Raw genomic sequence first — 20,657 nt, 5'->3', positions numbered from 1 at the left:
GAAAGTATCCTCTTCATCGATGAAATATGAATTAATCTGAAAAAAATTTTCTTTTTCTACGTTTAAAAACCTCTTTAAAACGTTATCAAACACGAACATAAAATTACCAATAAACAAATCATCGAATGAATATTTGTTCGTCAGCGCATTATAACTCATTAAATATGTTCCGATTTCATATTGATTTTTGATCAGAACAATAAATTCGCCGGGAACTAATGACAAACAAACTATGTAATCCCCAACATCCATAGTCTTCAATAATGCTTTTGATGGACTTTCGCCATAACTTAATCGGAAGTTGATGGAATTGATTTCTTGAATGTTTTGTGCCGAATTTTCAATAAATCCAAAGTACGAACAAAACCGATAATAGTTATCAATGCCAAAGAATTCACTTTTGTCATCGCCGCTCATTAATTTGAAGATATTTTTGGTCTCATTCGTAATATCTTCATCCGTTTTGAATATATTAGTGACAACTTCATCATATGTAATTCCTTTAGATGAATTAAAATTTGTTTCCCATTCAGTTTGGACTTTATTAAAGAAAATCTTCTTCCATTCATTCGTTTGTTTGAGAGTTAATGAATATATATTTATGTTTAAAGATGAAATTGGTATGCTTTTGGCTAATATTGTTGTTTCATTGATTTCTTTGATGATATTATATGGTTGATAATTATCAGCACATATCTTATGACGAATATTCCACCGCCTCTTATCTGAAAGTTGAATTTCTTTGTTGTTTTGAAATGCTGATGTTTCTTCTTTTGAGACTTGATATCCTATTGCAGTTAAATTTTTGTTAATGGAATTTGGCTTGATCCGTAAGAAAGATCCTAACATAAATGAATTAACTAAGATTATATCTGGTTCTTGATAACACCGAATACCAATTTGTTGAAAATCATAATTATGATTTTTTACAAATTCTAATAAAATTTCCATTTTCCTTTTAAACGGCATTTTGTTCCTTGCTGTCGCGACTGTCTTCCTTAGGTCTTCGATTGTTTTCGGCAACATAAAGAAAATGGCACTTTCGTTTGATGCGCTGGTTTGATGTTATAAAAACAAATTCAAACTTTTGTGAACTTTATATTTGACATGATCAAAATAAATTCAAAATGTGGTGTGATAAAAGGAGGACGTTAAAATGGAGAAAAGTTCCATTTTATAATAAAAAATAATTTGGGCTAACAAATGGTATTCTTCACACCGAATAAAATATTTATGCATAAATAATTTTTTAAGTATTTTAGATTTAATTTTTTCAAAACAATCATCGAATATTCATAACTTGTGAACGTATTATCGTCATTTTAAGGAATTAATGCTTTTCGAAAGAGTTGATGGGATATTAATATTTGATATTTAATTCATCGTTTGTGAGAAAAAGCAGTAAAGCTTTCTTTTAATAAAAATAAAGCTTTGAATTTGTAAATCACACAAATTTCACTATGAACGTTTTTTCCATAAAAGCTTTATTTCTGTCAAAATTTGTCAGGGATTGGAGCTCCGATTTTATTATTGCAAAATGAGCATATTCCATGTGCGAAAATAATTATAATCTGAAAGCCTTCTGTCAAACTCACCTAAATTGCACATAAGGTGCTCATCATAATGGAACAAATTTGCTAGAAACGAAAATGTTTGTTTTATGATTACAGTTTAAAGTCTCTCAAAATGTTGGAAAACAACTATTCAATCTGTTTTTTGTTTTTCTTCTCTTGAGGTCAAAAATTATGATTATCAAATTATGTAACAAGGGAAATTTTTTTAAAAACGTCTTGCATTAAATTGTATTGTGAAGAATTTTATCAAAAAAAAGTAGTTTCTTCATGAAGTCAGTTCCTGTAATAAGGTGATCACAAGCATTTTGAGAGGTTACTTTTTAAAAGAACCATACTCAATTATTTTTGTTCAATTCAATATAACACAAACAAAATTGAAAGACCAATTTTTGAGTTCATAAAAATCGGTTTTTGTTTCTGGTTAAATTTTAGAAATGCACGACAAAAAAGAGATCTCCCACGGCATCAAACTAAGCAAATTTAGAAATTATTCATTTGATACCTTCCTCCAGCAGACGCCCTTTACTCCGATCAATGAACACCCAACAAGAAAGCATATTGGTTTAACACGAACAAAAAAAATATCACGTGAACAAATAAGTTTTCCATCTTTTTTACAAGCTCAACGACCTTCCTCACAGACATTATCAAAATCCGATGAAGAACTTAACAATAAGTATAATAAAATCAAATCAATAGCACAAGATCATCCAACAAAAAAGGAAGACAGACTATTTTCAGAAATATCAGAAATACAAACTAGCATAGAATCAATCTTAAATGAAAGAAAAAAGTTTCAAGAAGATCATAAGGCCTGGATCGAAAAAAGAAAAAGAATAATAGCAGATGTATATAAAGATGCATCTTTTTACTCACGTGCTGATGAAACAGGTCCAAAACTTTTATTTCCGATCAATTGAATTGATCTCTTCAAGAAGATTCACTTTGCAGTGTTGTTAATACATTTTTTTTTCAAACTATGTAGTGTGAATAAAATAATCTTTTCTTTCACCCTTTTTTTTCTGTTAGTACCAAAGGTATTTGTGTTGAAGGCGAAACTTACTTTTTGTGTTTATCGGTGGTAGATCGCCCATCAAAAAGTTGTTTTATGTCCAGGTAATTGAGAGAAAATAAAATTTTGTAAAAATTGAGTGTTTTTAAAGTGACATGTATATTTGCTCTCATCATAATTAAGAGGAAACGGCCGTTTAAATTTTTCTGGTAATTTTAATCGTAAAAGAATTCGAACAAACATTATCAATTAATATTAATGAACAGGACATCTGAATTCTTTAGTTATTTAAAGCAAATCCCACCTAGAAACGATGTCCGTTCACCCCCATCTAGTAAGCCATCTAAATTTTCAATTTCTGCTCGTGATATTAAATCTCGACTTTTATATGCAACTGATTCAATAGAAACACTTCGTTCTTTAATGAAAAATGGTAACGTACTTAACCAAGATGAAACGCAAATACAGGAATTAATTTTTAATTTGAATGAGGACATTCGAACAATTAATCAAAAAATTCAAGAGTTAGAACAAATAAAACCACAGCCACAATATGCCTATAACATAGCACAAAGTCTTCGGCGTGTTCTTGCCACAATCACTGAAGATTTTAAAGCAGCTATTCAAGAAAGAAGCGAAGCTATCCAGAAAATCAAACAAAGAAGACAAAACTTTGGAGTTTCTACATCACCAAAATCATATTCCACTACATATTCTGTTGATAATGATGAAGTTGAAATTCCTATGCAAAGCACAATGATGGAGAAACAGCAACGAGAGCGTTATGATATGGTCAGGAATGTTGAGCAAGCGATAAATGAGATATCTCAGATGTTTGTGAGGTTATCTGAGATTATCGCATCACAAGATTATGAAGTGTTTCGAATCGACCAAAACACAGAAGAAGCGCTCAGTAACATCCGGGAAGGCCAGAACCAGCTTGTAAAGTATTATGAAAAGATAAAAGGAAACAAGTGTTTGATGCTGAAAATTTTTGCAGTGTTAATAGTTTTCTCATTAGTGTTTATATTAATTATTTAAAGTAAATTTTTGTTAAAAAATAAATATTTGTTTTGAGAGTGATCGCATAATAATAAATGTTTAAAAAAAAATTTTTTTATTAAATATTATATTAAAATCAAGAAGATTTAGACTAAAATGTTAAAGTTTCTCAAGGAAACAAATATAATACAGAAAATATTTTGATGTTTTTAATCAATAATTTTATTTATATCATAAATAGAAGTGATTGTTTGTCCATGAAACATAAAAGAAATCCAAACTTTCATTGTTAAATTTTCAACGCCTTGATTCATTAAAAGAAGAACTTGCTGAATTGGAGATTCTCCATAAGGCAGAAGTATATTACTTGATGGAGCTTGTGCTTTTAAATTCCACCCATTTGGAACAGCATATTTTGCACTAAATTCTGGTAATGAAATCTTGGATTTACTAAAGAAAGATGTTCTAATAGCAATTTGTCTATTATCATTTTCATTTTTCTGGATTTCAAAAAATAATATAAAATCTGATGTTTGAATGACTTCAATAGATCCACGAGGTGGAGTAATATTGATATCTATGTCAGTTTTACTTTGATATGTTACAGGCTGTGTAATATTTCTTTTTCTAATTTGATCATTCTCTCTTTCAAAATCAACGAGTTTAGCATTATCATTTGTGTTTTGTGTATATGACTTAGACCTAATTCTAGAAGGTGAACTTGTTCCAATTTGTTTCATTGGACAATAAATATTTAATGAATTTCCTGATTTTAAAATTCTAATTATTTCTCCTGCTCTTTGTTGAACTTCTATACGATGATCACCACAAAATTTTCCAATAACGTTAATAATTTTATTAATTAAATCAAATTTAATGGCAATTTTTGCAATTGATGATAAAAGATAACAAATTGTTGTTCCAGAAATCCCAGGTGAAAAAATTATACTTTGAAATATGTTAAGATAATAATCAGCTTTTTCACCATATTCACCAATACAAAAAGAAGCCATTTGAATGAAAGGCTGATTGTTTTTATTATTTGGGAGTTCTTCTTCTATTCTATTTAAAGCAAAACTACATATTTCATTACTATTTGAAACAAAACTACAGAAAGAATTTAATATCTCTTTGTTTATATATGAAGGATTTTCTTTGACCAATCTAATCAAAATATCTATTTTCCATTGAGGAGAAGGTGCAAATCTCTCAATGCATGTGAATAACTTTGGAACAATATCTGCGAGAAAATCTTTATCAACACTTTTCATGTGCTCCATTATATCAGGAACAAGTTTCTTTACATTTTGTTCATTAACAATTGCTGTAATAACCACAAGAGCTCTTCTTTTAATTGATACATCATCTTGTTCTAAGCATTGAACTATTTGATCCCTATATCTTTGAGTTGAAAGATTATCAGCACTTCCTCTATTAATCATGTTTTTATCTGAATAAAGAATTCTTGTTAATGCAGAAAGAATTGAATAACATGTTCCTGGATTATTAGGATTTAATAATCTTCCGATTTGATTAATTGCAAGAGTTTTCAATGATTGATTCTTGCATGTTTTAACAATTGTTTCAACTGCTTCTAAAAGAATTGATTTCCCTATATTTGTTGATGGATCTAAAGTAGTAATTATACTTTGTAATAAAGAATCTATTTCATCAGATGGTTTTCCAATCATTCCAAGAGTTTTTATAGCAAATATTTGTGCAAATGGATCATTTTCTCCAACAAATCCATGTGCTCTAGTTGGATATATATTTCTTAAAGTTCTAATAAGTTCAATGCATGTACTTATCATTGATTGAAACCTTGTTTTATTTTCAATATTTTTAAGTATTTCACTTACAATTTTTAAACCAACAATTTTCACGGCATGAGATTGATTCCCAAGAAGAGAAGGAATACATTTTTTTACCGATTCTATATAATCAGGATTTTCTCTTATACATGAAATTAATGCAGCACCTGCACATTTTAAAACTCTAAAACTTCTTGATTTCATAATAATATTTTCAATAGATGAAAATGCATTTGCTATTAAATCACTTCCTTTGTAATTTGCTATCAGTGATAAAGCCAAACATTGAACTCTTTCTTCATAAAATTTTAAGTCATTTAAAACTGTTTGATTTATTAGAAGATATGTTTCACTTTTGGGATCAAATAAAATACCTGCAGCAATGTACCCAATAAATTTTGTCGAAAATCTAGTGCTTGCCATAACATTTGCGATTTCTACAAGAGAGAAAGAAACGTCATAACCTGCATGATTTAAAAAAATTAATTTTGCAATTATCCTTAAGTGTCGTGATTTTTCTTTCATTTTTAATCGATTTCTGATTCGAGACAGTTCTTGTCCCATCATTTCCTTTCTCTCCTCAAGCTTTGGTTGTCGTGAAATTTCGATAATAAAATCGCGAAATGAATTTCTCATTTTTTGTTATGGTTTTGTTAAATTTTATGAAGGATTATTTTTCAAAAAAATCAAAAAATGAAGTCACTAAATCTTTAGTGTTTAAGTAAATTTAAATATTAAAGAATATATAATTTTTTTAAACAAAATCAATTTTTAACATTATTGAAATGATAAGTTATTTGATATTAAACTTCAAAAGAAATAATCAAATATGATATTATGTCATTACTATACTGATAAATCATGTGAAGAATGCTTTAATAAGAAAATATCATTACAAAATTTTGATGAGACATAATTCTCCAATAGATATAGTGAATTTGAATAGTTTACTTAACATCTGACGATAAATTAACCATAATTCTACATGTAAAACATTCAAAAACTCCGGCGGTTGAATTTGGTCATTTTAATTCAACGGTTATTTGACATTCAAACAAATGCTTTTTTTACTCTTTTCTTTAGGGTGCGCTCATTACCCTCATCGAACATATGGTAAGAGGAAGCCCTCATCTACTTACAAGCCTACCGTCTCTAAGAAACCAACTTCCACAACAAAACCTTACTGGACAAGAAATTATAATGATAATAAGAAGACTCCATGTTATGGTAAAGCATCAAGCATTCTTCCTAGCATTGTAATGGTTGCTTTCTACCTTGGTTTTATCGCTATTCTCACAGGAATTATTTATTGCATATTTTCAGCTTGCTCTAGTTCTCGTAACAACGAAAATGAAAATATCCCAATGGTTTACAACAATGAAAGACCTGAGAGAACACGCAGGAGGCATGGTCGCTCACAAAGAAGATCTCAAAGAACTCCACAACCACAATATCAACAAGTTCCACAACAGCAACCACAGTCTCAACCACAGTACCAACAAGTTCCACGCGCACAACCACAATATCAACAAGTTCCACAACTACAACCACAATACCAACAAGTTCCACAACCACAACCAGTATATTATGTTGTTCAAACCCCATCTCTTCCACAATATATCCCACCTGTTCAACAACCAGTTCAACAACAAGCTCCACGTCAATATGTTCAAGTTGTTCCTACACCACCACAATATGTTCAAGTTGTCCCACAACCCAATTCAGTTCCTCAATATCAACAAGCACCAGTTAGAGCTGTATACCCAAGGCCTTAAGCTGAATTAATTAAACGGTAATTAACCTCACCAATTTTAAACCTCTTTTATGTGGTCGAGCGGTTTTATAAAACATGTGAACGATTTCCCAAATTGAATGCTTATCGTTGTCATCTGCCAACAGTTAGCTAAATTGTGTTGAAATTGATCGTTTTGAGTTAGCATTCAAAAAACCGCCAGGATGTGGGGTGCCCTGATTTTGTCGTTGCAGAAATAACCTCCTTCCAATGTGTATAGGGGCCTTCGGCCTTTTCTGCTGAACCCTTCGAAAATAAACATAAGGTACTCACAATTTTGGAATAAATTCCGATGACTCCTTCACCCAAAAAAATTCATTTTATAACGACGGTTTGTACATTCAAAATATTTTAAAACCATTCAATTTGGAAAAATCGCCAAAAAGCCGATGACATCAGTTCACGTCAATCGATTTTTTGTAAACTTATCAATTATCAACTAAAATGATCTCAAATCAAATAAATTTATGAACGTTCTATCTATTTTTGCTCTTCTCTTTGCAATAACAGTTGAATATTTTTCAGATGGAACACTTGAAATTAATGAAACAAGTGAATTTACAACAGAATTTAAAGAAGTAACGTCGCGTGTTATAATTGGTGGTAACATAACAATAATTCCAAATCGATCTTTTTACAATTGGGACAAGCTGTTATTTGTTGATATTTTAAGCCCAGTTCAAGAAATTGGAACTTCTGCGTTTCATTATTGTTTTGAAATAATATCAATTAACATAGGAAATAGTGTAACAATTATAGGAAATTCATCATTTTATGAATGTTCTTCTTTGAAAAATCTGACAATTCCAAATTCAGTCACAACAATTGGAGATCATGCATTTTTCTTTTGTAATGAATTAGAATCAGTCATCATCGGAAACAACACCAAAACCATTGGAGCCAAAGCGTTTGCTGGTGGGAACAGCCTTCAAAATTGTACAATTCCAGATTCGGTCATCTCAATTGGAGATTCTGCATTTGCTGATTGTTTCTTTTTAGAGCTAACAAACGTTGGGGATTCGGTCACAACCATTGGAAATTCAGCTTTTAATAATTGTCGATCTCTCAAAAATATAATAATTCCCGACTCAGTCATTACAATTGGCGATTCTTCATTTAGTTACTGTTATTACTTAGAGACGATTAGCATTGGAAAGAATGTTCAAACAATTGGAAGTTATTTCTTATATAAATGTTCTCTTTTATTAACCATCGAAATTCCTAATTCTGTTGTCACAATTGGCGAAAAGGCATTTTTTGCATGTCATTATATCAAAACATTTCATATAGGAAGTAATGTTAAAGAGATCGGACAAAATGCATTTGAAACATGTACAAGACTACAAACAATTACAATATCGAAAGACAACAAATATTACAGTAATTATAATGATGACGGAATTATATACGATAAGAATTTAACAAAAATTATTTATTTCTCAGAAGGTAATACATTACAAACATTTAATATACCAACTTCCGTTGAGATAATTGAAGTATTTGCGTTTCATAATTGCGAAGTTTTGGAATCATTAACAATTGGAGAAAATGTTAAAGAAATTTCATCTAATTCGATTTTCAATTGTAAAAAACTTAAAAACATAAAAGTCGATAAAGAAAACAAATATTTCACTAATTATAATGATGATGGAATTCTTTACAATAACGAAATGACAAAGTTAATAAGTTATCCAATCGAGAAAGAAGATACATATAATTTACCAAATTCCATTACTGTAATTGGAGATAATTCGTTTTATAAATGTAGGAACATAAATTATATTAATATAAATAATAATAACTTAAAAGTTATTGGAAATTATGCATTTTATGAATGTTACTTCTTAAAAGAAATTACATTTCCAAATTCATTGACAACAATTGGCGAATATTCATTTGTTGATTGTTTGATGTTAAATGTAAGTAATTTTAGTGTTAACTTAAGAGAAATTGGGAAACATTCGTTTTATCAATGTATTAATTTAATGAGTTTTATATTTACTGATTATGTTAATGCAATTAATGAATATACATTTTATAAATGTTTTAATTTGAAATCAATTAAAATCGGTAAAAACTTAAAAACTATTGGAAATTTCTCATTTTATCAATGTATTCGGCTTAAATGTTTTTATTTTTATGGCGAAAATGAGCCAATTATTAAAGAAAACGCTTTCGTTGATGTGAAATTGAGTTTTGTAATGGTAAATTCCGATTATAAATGTGATAAATTCGGAACTTTTAATGTTTCGTTGAATGTTTTGGTTGAGTGTAATGATATTGAACCAGAACCGAAAAAAGATAATACTTTGGCAATTGTTTTGGGTGTTTGTATACCAATTGTTGTGATTTTGATTGTCGTTTTCATTGTGTTTTATGTTAAAAAATATTCAAAGGATAATAAGAATTATGTAAATGATAATCCTTTGATAGAGAAATAAGTAAAAAATAAAATATTATTCGTTTTGATGGTATTAAAAATTTATCGTTTATTAATTCTTTAATATTTGAGGTGAATAATTATATATTTTAAAAAGAATAGATTTAAAACAAATTTGTTTATTTATGTTTCATATGGTTATGATAAAAATTTATTTCTTTTTAAGGAGTTGTACAATTTCTGGATAATTTTTTTTATATGCATACTTAAGTGCTGTTTTAAATAATTTAAATAATTTCCAAATATTATTTTGAAATATAAAATTTTGAAAATAGATTTTAAATGAAAATTAAAAATGTCTTTAGCTTTAACATCAATTCCTTCTTGTTTAAGAAGTAATTTAACGATTTCTATATGACAATATTTAAATGCTTCCAGAAGTGCTGTTTCAAGAAATTTAAAGAATTTCCAAATATTATTATGAAGTCCTAATATATTAATGAAAATATTATTTTTCGCATTAACATCAATTCCTTCATGTTCAAGAAGTAATTTAACGATTTCTATATGACCATTTTCAGATGCTTTCATAAGTGGTGTTTCAAGAAATTTAAGTAAATATTAAATAATATATAGCATGTAAGTATATATATTAGTATTAATATCTACTCCCTTATTCTCAATAAGTAATTCAACTAATTCCAAACTACTTCTCTGAAATGAAAAAATAAAAGCTGCATTAAATATATATTATAAATTAAAAATATTATATTGGAATATTAAAAAAAAAAATTAAAAACTAGTTTGGTAATTTTATCTTCAATATATGAATTGTCAATTAAATAATCAAAAAGTTCTTTATTTTCAGAAACAGTAGAAATTTTCAAAAAATGTATTGAAATCGGATTTTTTTCATGAAAATATTGTAAAATATAGAAATTACCTACTTCTAATGACTCAATAATTAATAATTCATTAACTTTCATTCCTACTTTTTCAGAAATGAAAGAATTTCATAATTATTATGCAAAACGCACTCACTTCCTAATTTTTCTAAATTACTAATTTCTTCAATTTTATTATCATAAATATATTTAAAAATATCATTTCGATGAAATTCAATTGCAGCTTTATATGCATCTTTAAATGATGAATGATTTTGTTCACATAAATGAACATTTTCAATGTTTCCACCTGCAATTGCATATTTGCCTGTGTTTTCTACATTTGCACCATTCATAAGTAAATATTTAAAACATTTGATAGCAGAAAAAAATGCTGCATAATCAATTAATGAAACATTGTTTTTATTAATAAATGAACATCTTTCATAAACTGATGGTTCAATTGTTTGATTAAAATCAAAATCGCTTTGTGATGATATTTCTTGAAGTTTTTCTATTTCATCATTTCGAATTATTTTTGCAATTTCATTTGGATTATGTCCTTCTTCAATATATTTCTTATGAAGTTCCCAATCATTCTTTGAAAGTTCTTCGTAATTATTAAAAAATTCATCAATAAATTTGATTGAATGAAAATTGTACAAATAATAAAATTAAATGAATATGAAAATTCTTAATCAAAATAATTCAGAGTTAATTCAACAGATTTATCGATATTTTCATTGTTTAAGTCGAATATAATTTTTTTAAGATATTGGAGTATTTGTAAATTTTTATCGAATTTATGAACATTTATTTTGCCACTTTCCTATCGAACTATTACTATAGTACCACATCAATTCATCGCTCATCGAGTCAAAATTGACGAAGTCTGTTCGCGTCAAAAATTCAAATCACATTTCATGACAAATTTAAGATTTAATTTCAACAAAATTTTATTGTTTTTTCTCATCCATTGTTGCATTATTATTTGTAATTTTCTGGGTTCTTTTTTTCTTCTTGAACAACAAAGAAGACAAAGACTTCACTATTGCCCATTTCAAATTCTTCTTCACTATTCTTGTCAATCTTTCCTTTGTTCCGAACAAGTCATAGTAATGGAATCCCGGATACGAGAATCCTCTGTCCAAGAACTCTGACAGCAATCCCTGGTCCTTTCTTCTTACGCAAATGCCAGCCCTGAAAGGGTGAAACTGGAAATTCTGGCAGAAGAATATGTTTTGGTTATTCTGCGTCTGTATATCCGCTGCAGTTTCGTTCAATGCGTTAATCATTTCGTCTTCCAAATCGTTTTGTTCATCCATTTCATCTTCTTCGTCCAATATGTCCAACATTCTTAATTCGTCTGACGAAGGGAAATATTTTATTAATCGTTTAAAGAACGGCATATTAATTCTTATGACAAAAGGCGTTACGTTTATATCTATTTTTTGGAAGACGGGACATTTCATTATGGAATAAGCTTTGTTTAAGTTTACTGTTAAGAACTTCTCTTTTTGCGTCTCAAAGATCATTGAGAAGACATCAGATGATTGTTCATCTCGAGCAATTATTTGATTAATGATGATTGACATTGTTTCACTTTTATCTTGTTTTTGGATTAAGTCGATTATTATTTTATTTGCGTTTAATGATGCAATTACTGTTTTATCTTCCATTAATAATCGCAAATTAATTTTTTCTAATTTGATGTTTAATGTTTTTATTAAGTTTTTCATTTTGTTTGGTATTTTGAGTTTTTTGTTCTCTTGGAATTTGAAGTAATAATGTTTTATTGTCGGAATGAATATACAAAAGTCTTCTTCCGTCGGATTTATTGATATAATTTTGTTGTTAATTATTTGGATTTGATAATTACTTGCTTTAGCAAATTGATATTCAAATAACTCTAATGAAAATAATGGAACACTATTCGATGTAATGAAGTTAATCGATGATATCATTACTGAATGTAATTTGTTGTTGTTGTCATCAAGTTTTTGTTGGTAACTAACTGTACGTGAATTTGATTGAATGATTCGATTTTCATCATCGAAACAAATCCGTAATATCATTGTCTCGATCGCAAAAGCAAATGAATTCTTATAGAATTGTATTTGTAAATCAATTTCATTGTTGATTTGACTTGATAAATATGTTTCTTTTGTTACTTTTGGTGTATTTGTTTCAGGTAATTTAATGTTAATGTTATTAATACATTTAAATATTCGTGAATGAATTTCGGAAATTAAATCTGAAACTATAACTATGATATAACCTTCATTTAAATCGAATTTAAGATTTATAAGTTTTAATTTTAATAATGCTTGTTCATTAAATGTTGTTAATATTTTGAATTTCGATGATTTCGCTGATAATTTTAATTGATTTTTAGATGTTAATCGAAAGTTAATAGGTTCCCCTTTAGTTCTGACTAAAAATGACCCTTGGTTAAGTAAGATATTAAAATGTGGAAATGTAATATTTGCTTCTATTCCATATAATTTAGGATTCAAATTCTTATTAACAAAGAATTGAACGGGGTTTACATAACCGTTCATTATCGGCTTCTTTGAAAATGTGTTAAGTAAATCATTCAAATAATCGAGATTGAAAATTGCATAATTATTTGCTTCGGGAAATGTAACATTAAATTGTATTGAGTATGTATGCGTTCTATATTCATAATATGGATCATACGTCGGATCTGGCATTCTATATGAGTTATATTTTATAAAAACAGGCCGAGGTTTAGTTTGGTTTGGATTAAATGATTTAATGTTCATATAAATGTTTGGATATGGTAAACTTCCAATGAATTTGTAGTCAAGATTATGTAAAATCTTAATGTTTATCATGTCACTTGTGATGTTAAAATCTTTCCCATTATATATAGTATTTAAATTAATTAATTGGAATTTTAATGGTGGAAAATTAGTATATACATTCTCATTTGTTAAATATCCAACTTCGAAATTATTAGCATGTAAATCAAATTTGAACCTATAATTAATTCGATAATTATCAAATAGACGTAATCTTTGGAATACATATTTCTTAAGTTGAAATCTCTTCATTCCAATTTTACGGTTTTGATCGGCCTCCTTAAAAGCGGGCGACTTTTTGAATACGATCTCTTTTGAATTTGAATGAAGCTCGATAAAAGAAACCGACTTTGTCGCTAAAGAGGGAACGTTAAATACCGTTTTGCCGTTATCACAAGTGATTCTGACATGTTTAAAGTCTTCGCGTAATTTACCAATAGGACCTCCTTTTAAGAAATAGCCAGTGTTATTAAAGTCTACGAAAGTTAATAACTTAGTAACTTTACCCATTGATATTTCGAATAAAGAAGAATTTAATGTGATTTTTCCACCTGAAATTTTACCAATTTCTTCTTCATTAACTTCGGGTAAAATTTCTTTGATTTTGTTTAATCCTTCATTAAAGTTCTTTATCGCAGGTCCATCCATTATAAACTTAAAGTTCTTAGTATTAATCGCTATTAAATCTTCTTTTTCATTATTTTTCGGCATTTGATTAAAACATTCTTTATATAAATTAAATAATAATTCGTTGCTTTTCTGCTCGAAAATGTTTTGATTAAATTTAATTCTTTTCTTCGCAGATATTATTTGTATTGCTCTATTTTGTCTCATCATTAATCCTTCCATTGCAGATCTTTTCGCTTCGAATGCTTTTGATATTGATTGACATAATTCATTCTCTTTTAATGATACTTTAAATGCTTCTGATTCAAGTGAAAATATTTTCGATGTCGGAGGAAGTTCTTTACGATTTGCTAATGGTGGACCTCTTCTTTGTTTACTCATAAATGAATTCATTCCAAAGAATTCGAAGATCATCGATTGTTGTGGGAATGAATTAGTTAAAAACATTTCGCAATTTGTACAAATGATTCCGAAATTTGGCTTTGCAAAATTAATTCTAACTCGTGAGCCTTCAAAGAATCGATGTATAACTGGTGGCGATATTTGATTCACTATTAAATGTTTCGACGAAATGATTTTGTTCTTTAATTGGAATGATTTAAATAAGAATTCATATTGATGCATATCATGTAAACAATATTTAATCTTCGAGATTTGTTTCGATGTAACTATAAATGAATTATCACTTTGTTTTGTTGTTGTTGTTGTTGATGTTTTCTTTGGTGAACTCTTTGAGTGATTTAAAAATCGCGTTAATAATGATTTGTCAATTAGTAATGTCGAACAAACTGTTAATTCGAAATCTTCTAATATCAAATGTTTGTTTTCTAATTCTAATGATTTAACTGAAAATAAATGCGACGAATTTCGTGTGGAATTGATTACGCCGGTGGAAATCCTTCCATTGGTATATTGTATGTCATTTATTTCGAAGTTTATTTGCTTAGTGTGTAAGTCTAATTTGGTTAAATGTATTTTTAATGGAGAAATTTGAACATTAGAAACAGCTTCTTGTTCTTGTGGGACAACACATGACATCGTAAATTGTTCAGTAGTTATAAGGCCGTCATCATAATTAAGATTAACTTTAGAAATTGTATCAACAAAAACTGAAAGTTGACTGCCAAGAAGATACTTAAGAGAATTCATGGAACTGGTGGTCTTAACTTGGATTTCCGGAATACGAATAGATAATGGGCCTTTGGAAAGATAAAGTTCAGTGATTTGTAAATCAGCTTTGAGTGTTTTGATTTCGGGAATAATTATCCAGTCAAAAATAATGGAATGAATAGATGTTGTGGAATTTTTAACCTGAAATTCGATGTCTTTGATGGTGATTTTAGCTGATTTAATAAAAAGTACAAAAAATATGTAAAATAAATGTTCAAGAATCCACCTACCAAAAGGTGTGGCCTTGTGTTGCTTCTCTTTGTTTTCTTCATTTTTGGAAATTTGAGCAAAATGAAATTTAGTAATTTCAATATCAACAATGTGTACTTTATTAGACGTATTTGTTTTAAAGAAATGAAAAGAAATATCAATGTCTTCTACCACAAGTTTTTTTGATGGAGAAGAACCACTGATTTCACAAAATGAGAAAAAGTTAATGCTTGGAATTACTTTGCTTTCATTACTAAATATTTTGTTCATTGTTTTTTTGATTATTTCGATTAGGATCCAGCGTAATAATATACATGTAATAAATATGATTAAAGAACAAAAAAATGAAAACCCAAGCAAAAACATCCCAAAATGTGACAGACATGTGACCATATAAGCATTGAAAATCAAGGAAAAAAATTTCTTCTAAAAGAAATCAAAAGAATAAATTTTAATAAATACATAGAAAGAAAATGGTCATAAAAGATATTGTTTTTATTGGTTTGTGCTTCATTTGAAGACGAAATATAAGAAGACAACTAATAAAATTACAAGAATAATTACGATGACTATCCATAAAATGGCAGTTCTCCTCTTTTGGCGGCACAACATCTTTTCGGCTTTCTCATAACCTTGGTCAGCTCCACTCTCAACTTCATATAATCCATTCATAATCTTATTTTCTTTTTCGGCTTGAATACCTAACTCATCGATAATACCAAAACCAGTGCCCTTAATTCCGTTGACTGTTTCGTGCATTTCTTGAAGGAGTGCTGAGCCTTGATTAAGTTTATCTCTTTGCGATACAAGTTGGTCACGTTGACTTTGAGAAGAGCCATCCAGATTTCGAGGTGATCCTAATAATTCATTTCGATTTTTAGCCATGTTGTATCTATTTTCCATTGTATTCTTTTTTTGTCTAATTTCTTTTAAGAACTTGACTGCACGCAGGTTATCATCTGCATCCATTAAAATAGATTCTCTATCGAGCTCTTCCATGTTGGAATTTAATTCATTTAATAAATTTTCAATTTTTCTCTGATTATCAGAATTTCCTCCTTGTGAAGAATAGTTGGAAATTTCACCGTCAAGTTGGACCATAAGATCATTGATGCTTCTTTCAAATAGCGAGAACTGTGTCATTTTGGGCAATGATTTTTTCTGAAATTTTTTGACCGAGGATGGCGGTTTATTTGGGCACTTTACAAAAAAGCCTTCTCCTAAAGAAAAACCAAATTACCGCTTTGCAAATACAATTTGCATCATTTATACATATTTATCTGAAAAGTTTTGGATTATTTATAATTTTAATTTCCATTGTAATAAATTTTTTAATAATGCAAATAATGCTTTTTATAATTCAAAAATTCGTAAAATAAAAATACTTTTAATACAAAGATCGATTCTTTTTAGCGCATGAAGCAATTTTGTCATAACAACGCACGATCGTGCGTTCAAAAATTTTTAATATGTTTTGTAATGGAAAATGAATCTACAGAATATTGAATGTTTTGCAGATATTATTTAATTAATGATGAGATTTTTTTCACATTTTCCTATGTGGATTTGATGATATTTTTTCTAAAATAATGAAAGTATTATCAACAGCATAATTCTTATGAGCAATTAATGAATAATAGCAAATTTGTATAATAATGAGTTTCCATTATTTTAATTTCAATAAATTCATTGATAAATTTTAAATTTGTCTAAAAGATAAAACAAAAGCTCCTTAAATCTCACATTATAATGAGTGAATGAAAATAATTCATAATTGGAAAGAAAATATATAAATAATCAATACGCATTATTATTTTAAAGTGTAAATTAGATATATCTCTTGCATGTTAACATTCTAGAGTATATCCACTACTAATTACGCCCATTAAACATGATTTTTTTGGAAAATTTACACCAAAAAGTAATATAACCAAATAAGCAAAGAAAAATTCCAACGGCTATGTAAATGGAACCGTTAAAATAACTACAACACAAGTTGAACTATGAAAAAGTCATAATATTGAGATAATAATATACAAAAAACCGCAAGACCACTTATTGTAGCTACTTACGATAAAATTTGAGAGGATGATCCAACGCAAAAATCATTTCACTCTTTAATATGAAGGTTCTTATTGTTATTGCTCACTGCGATCCAAACAAGAATGCAACAGCATACAGGTTTGCTAATGCCTGCAAAGAAGCCTTAGAAGCAGCAAAGAATGAAGTTAAAATCACTGATCTTGTTCATGAAGGTTTCGATCGGACTGCTACACCTGATGACTTTAAGAAGATTGCTGATCCAAACAAATTCAACTACATCGGAAACCAGTTACCAGCTGACAACTTATGTGAAACCATCAGGAAACAACAAGAACTCATTGGATGGTGTGACCACGTCGTCGTCATTGCACCAATGTACTTCTTCCGTTTACCAGCTTGTCTTTATGCATGGTTCGAACGTTGCTTCACAATTGGGTTCGCATTTGGCAAGGAAACAATGGAGAAAGGCCCACTCAAAGGCAAGAAGGCATCAATTATAATTACAGCTGGTGGTACATTAGCTCATTTTGCCTCAAGAGGATATGCTCCACTTGAGTCAATATTATATTCATCAACTTATCAATTCCGTTATTGCGGTTTCACAGCAACACGTACATTACTTTATCCTTCTGCTAACAGTCCTGAAGTTGTCGAAAAGGAAGGTGAATATATTGAGAAATTAAAGAAGGCAATCGTCAAACTTGATTCATGGCCACTTCTTCCAATCCTCCACGGAAAGCCACAAGAAGGTGAAAAGAATGAACCAGAAATTTTTGCACAACTTGAGCCATTACTTGTTGATGACCTTCTTTGAGGTTGAGCTTCAGATTTTTCCATCTGAATAAACAAAATGGTGAAACATGAGATCTTTTTAACTCATTGTTGTAGCATCATCAGCGTTTGCGCATTTAAAGTAACGAACAAATTTTTATTTGAATGAAGTAACTTTTTCTGATATATCATCAGTTGTCAATTTAAAGACTTTTCAGAGGATTTTATTCAAAAAAATCACTTTTCTAAGAAAGGTTCGAATTTGCCATATCACATGACTTGCGCACCAAAGAGAGTTGGTCCTGGAGGTCCTAAAGCATTCGATATGGATGCATCACGTCCACCTGCATGTCTTTTCTGGAATCTTGGTGAAAAGAACTGCGATGGAGTCAATGTTCAAATCAAACCAACATTATTTAGAAAATGGGAACAATTATTAACACACTTAGCACAAAAGTGTGGATGTGGTCAAGGTGTACGTGCACTCTTCACTCCATCTGGGCATCAACTTAAAGAATTTTCTGAATTAAAAGATGGAATTGATGTTGTTGTTGTTCCATCCGGATATAAATTCGATAAGCATCGTCTCCCTGTTAAACTTGCCGCCAAAATCGGTGTTCCAACAACTGCCTAAACATGCATTGTCTAATTTGCTTTTTTTCGACTTAGTGTCAAACTCCAATTCCTTTAACAAATAAGTATTTGTTTCCCTGCAATTATTGCCTCCCACAAGTTCACCAAATCAAAAGCTCAAAATAGGGAACTAAGGGGACGGTTTTCTCTCAAAAAGAAATAAGCAAATCACGCAATTATTTGTAAACATCAGAAATAGAATTTTTTGAATCGATTTTAATCAGATTTTCGGCATCGATGCCTCCTATCGTTTGTTTTCGATAAAAGTGATTTTGGCGGCTCCCAAAAAATATGTGCGTCACAATTTGAAATATTTATGAGTAATATGATATGCTGCAAGGTTAGCCTCTACAATATTATACATTCAAAGCTGCTAAAGATTTTGAAAAAAAAAAAAACAATTTTATAAAATTTAATGTTTCTATTGGATTTGCTATAATAAGCATAAAATATATAATAAAGAAAACATAAGATATGCCAAATAACAAAAATGTTTGTATTTAATAAATAAAAAAAATTTTTTTGTTATTAAAATATGTTTATTTATATCTGACTGATAAATTTTTCTTCTTTGAAATCGACTGCAAATGGATCTTCTTCAATATTTGAATTATTATTCCCAACTGAAAATGTATTATCTATTTCATTAATTTTATTATTATTTTCATCTGAAAAATTCATTTCTTCTTCATTTTGTTTTCGCTTCATATTTTGATATTTAATCATAAATATTATGATTATCAATACAAATACAATAATTATTACAATTACAACAACAATTATAATGATAATTAATGTATTATTATCATCAGTGTTTATTATTACATCTTCGATATAAGAAATATAAAAGAAATTCGAATAATAAGTAAAATATTCTGGATAATATATAATTGTATAATTATAATATATAAAATCGACATAAATATATTTAGTTTCAGATTCAATGAAAGTAACTGAATAAGATTTTAAGAACGTATAATAATAAATTGATAAAGTTTTTATAAACGATAAAAAATAAGTTAAAGTATAAGTGTTAACGAAAGTAAAATTCATCGAAAATGTATCAACATAAGTATTTGACTCAAAAGTATTTTTTGATTTCGTAAATGTATTTGATTTGATAAATGTATTACTAATTGTAAATGTATTTGAGTCAGTAAATGTTCGTGTTGGCGGGAGACATGCGTCAAGTGTTGTTCCCTTAGTAATTTCCATATTTCCAAATGTTTCATTTTGATATGTTTCTATTGTCATAACTGTTGCCGCATTTATATTAACAAATGCATCATTTTGTATTTTTGGTGAAATTTCTCCATTAAAATAAATACATTGAAGTGATGTACAATTAACAAATGCACATGAATTAATATATTGAACATTTTCATCAATAAAAATTCTTTCTAAATTATTACAATAAGCAAATGTATAATTCATAATAGAAATGACTGATTTAGGAATTGAAAATGTTTTACTGTTCCCATTCGGATAACTAATGATTTGTGTAATTTCTTTATTATATAAAACGCCATCATTTTCATAACTCGAATATCCAATATTTTCATCTGAAACATTAATAAATTGAAGATTTGTACATTCTAAAAATGCATTTCCAATTGAAGTAACAGAACTTGGTATATAAATATTCACAAGGATTGTACACCCTCTGAATGCATCAGCGCCAATATTTCGTACGCCTTCATATAAAGTTATCGTTTCAAGTCCTGTACATTTATAAAATGCATTATCACTAATGGAATTACAACGAATTGTAATATTATTTAATGAAATACATTCTGCAAATGCACCACCTCCAATTCCACTCATTAATTTATCTGGAAATTGGACATATTCTAATTTTGTACATGATGCAAATGCTCCACTATTTATATTTTCAACTGTTTCTCCAATTATTACTGTTGTTAA

General features: G+C 28.7%; 5 protein-coding genes across 5 annotated transcripts; 4 read left to right on the top strand and 1 right to left on the bottom strand.

The window, feature by feature from the left end:
* Window positions 1-2,844: 2,844 nt before the first annotated feature.
* GO595_008796 (SNARE domain containing protein) lies at window positions 2,845-3,627 on the top strand (the record flags this gene model as incomplete). The annotated part of the gene is made up of 1 exon (XM_067922410.1): window positions 2,845-3,627. The coding sequence occupies one exon, from the start codon at window positions 2,845-2,847 to the stop codon at window positions 3,625-3,627; it is 783 nt and encodes a 260-aa protein (XP_067771035.1).
* A 2,830-nt stretch (window positions 3,628-6,457) lies between these two features.
* On the top strand, window positions 6,458-7,174 carry GO595_008795 (uncharacterized protein; the record flags this gene model as incomplete). The annotated part of the gene is made up of 1 exon (XM_067922409.1): window positions 6,458-7,174. The coding sequence occupies one exon, from the start codon at window positions 6,458-6,460 to the stop codon at window positions 7,172-7,174; it is 717 nt and encodes a 238-aa protein (XP_067771034.1).
* An 8,623-nt stretch (window positions 7,175-15,797) lies between these two features.
* GO595_008794 (Vesicle transport v-SNARE protein) lies at window positions 15,798-16,430 on the bottom strand (the record flags this gene model as incomplete). The annotated part of the gene is made up of 1 exon (XM_067922408.1): window positions 15,798-16,430. One exon carries the CDS (start codon window positions 16,428-16,430, stop codon window positions 15,798-15,800), a length of 633 nt encoding a protein of 210 aa, XP_067771033.1.
* A 979-nt stretch (window positions 16,431-17,409) lies between these two features.
* GO595_008793 (Flavodoxin-like fold family protein) lies at window positions 17,410-18,144 on the top strand (the record flags this gene model as incomplete). The annotated part of the gene is made up of 1 exon (XM_067922407.1): window positions 17,410-18,144. One exon carries the CDS (start codon window positions 17,410-17,412, stop codon window positions 18,142-18,144), a length of 735 nt encoding a protein of 244 aa, XP_067771032.1.
* Window positions 18,145-18,375: 231 nt separating this feature from the next.
* On the top strand, window positions 18,376-18,735 carry GO595_008792 (ubiquitin-like protein; the record flags this gene model as incomplete). The annotated part of the gene is made up of 1 exon (XM_067922406.1): window positions 18,376-18,735. The coding sequence occupies one exon, from the start codon at window positions 18,376-18,378 to the stop codon at window positions 18,733-18,735; it is 360 nt and encodes a 119-aa protein (XP_067771031.1).
* Window positions 18,736-20,657: the final 1,922 nt, after the last annotated feature.

The sequence above is a fragment of the Histomonas meleagridis genome (assembly GCF_020186115.1).
Source record: "Histomonas meleagridis strain 2922-C6/04-10x chromosome Unknown contig_72, whole genome shotgun sequence".
NCBI lineage: Eukaryota > Parabasalia > Tritrichomonadida > Dientamoebidae > Histomonas > Histomonas meleagridis.
This window is presented reverse-complemented; position numbering and strand designations above follow the sequence as displayed.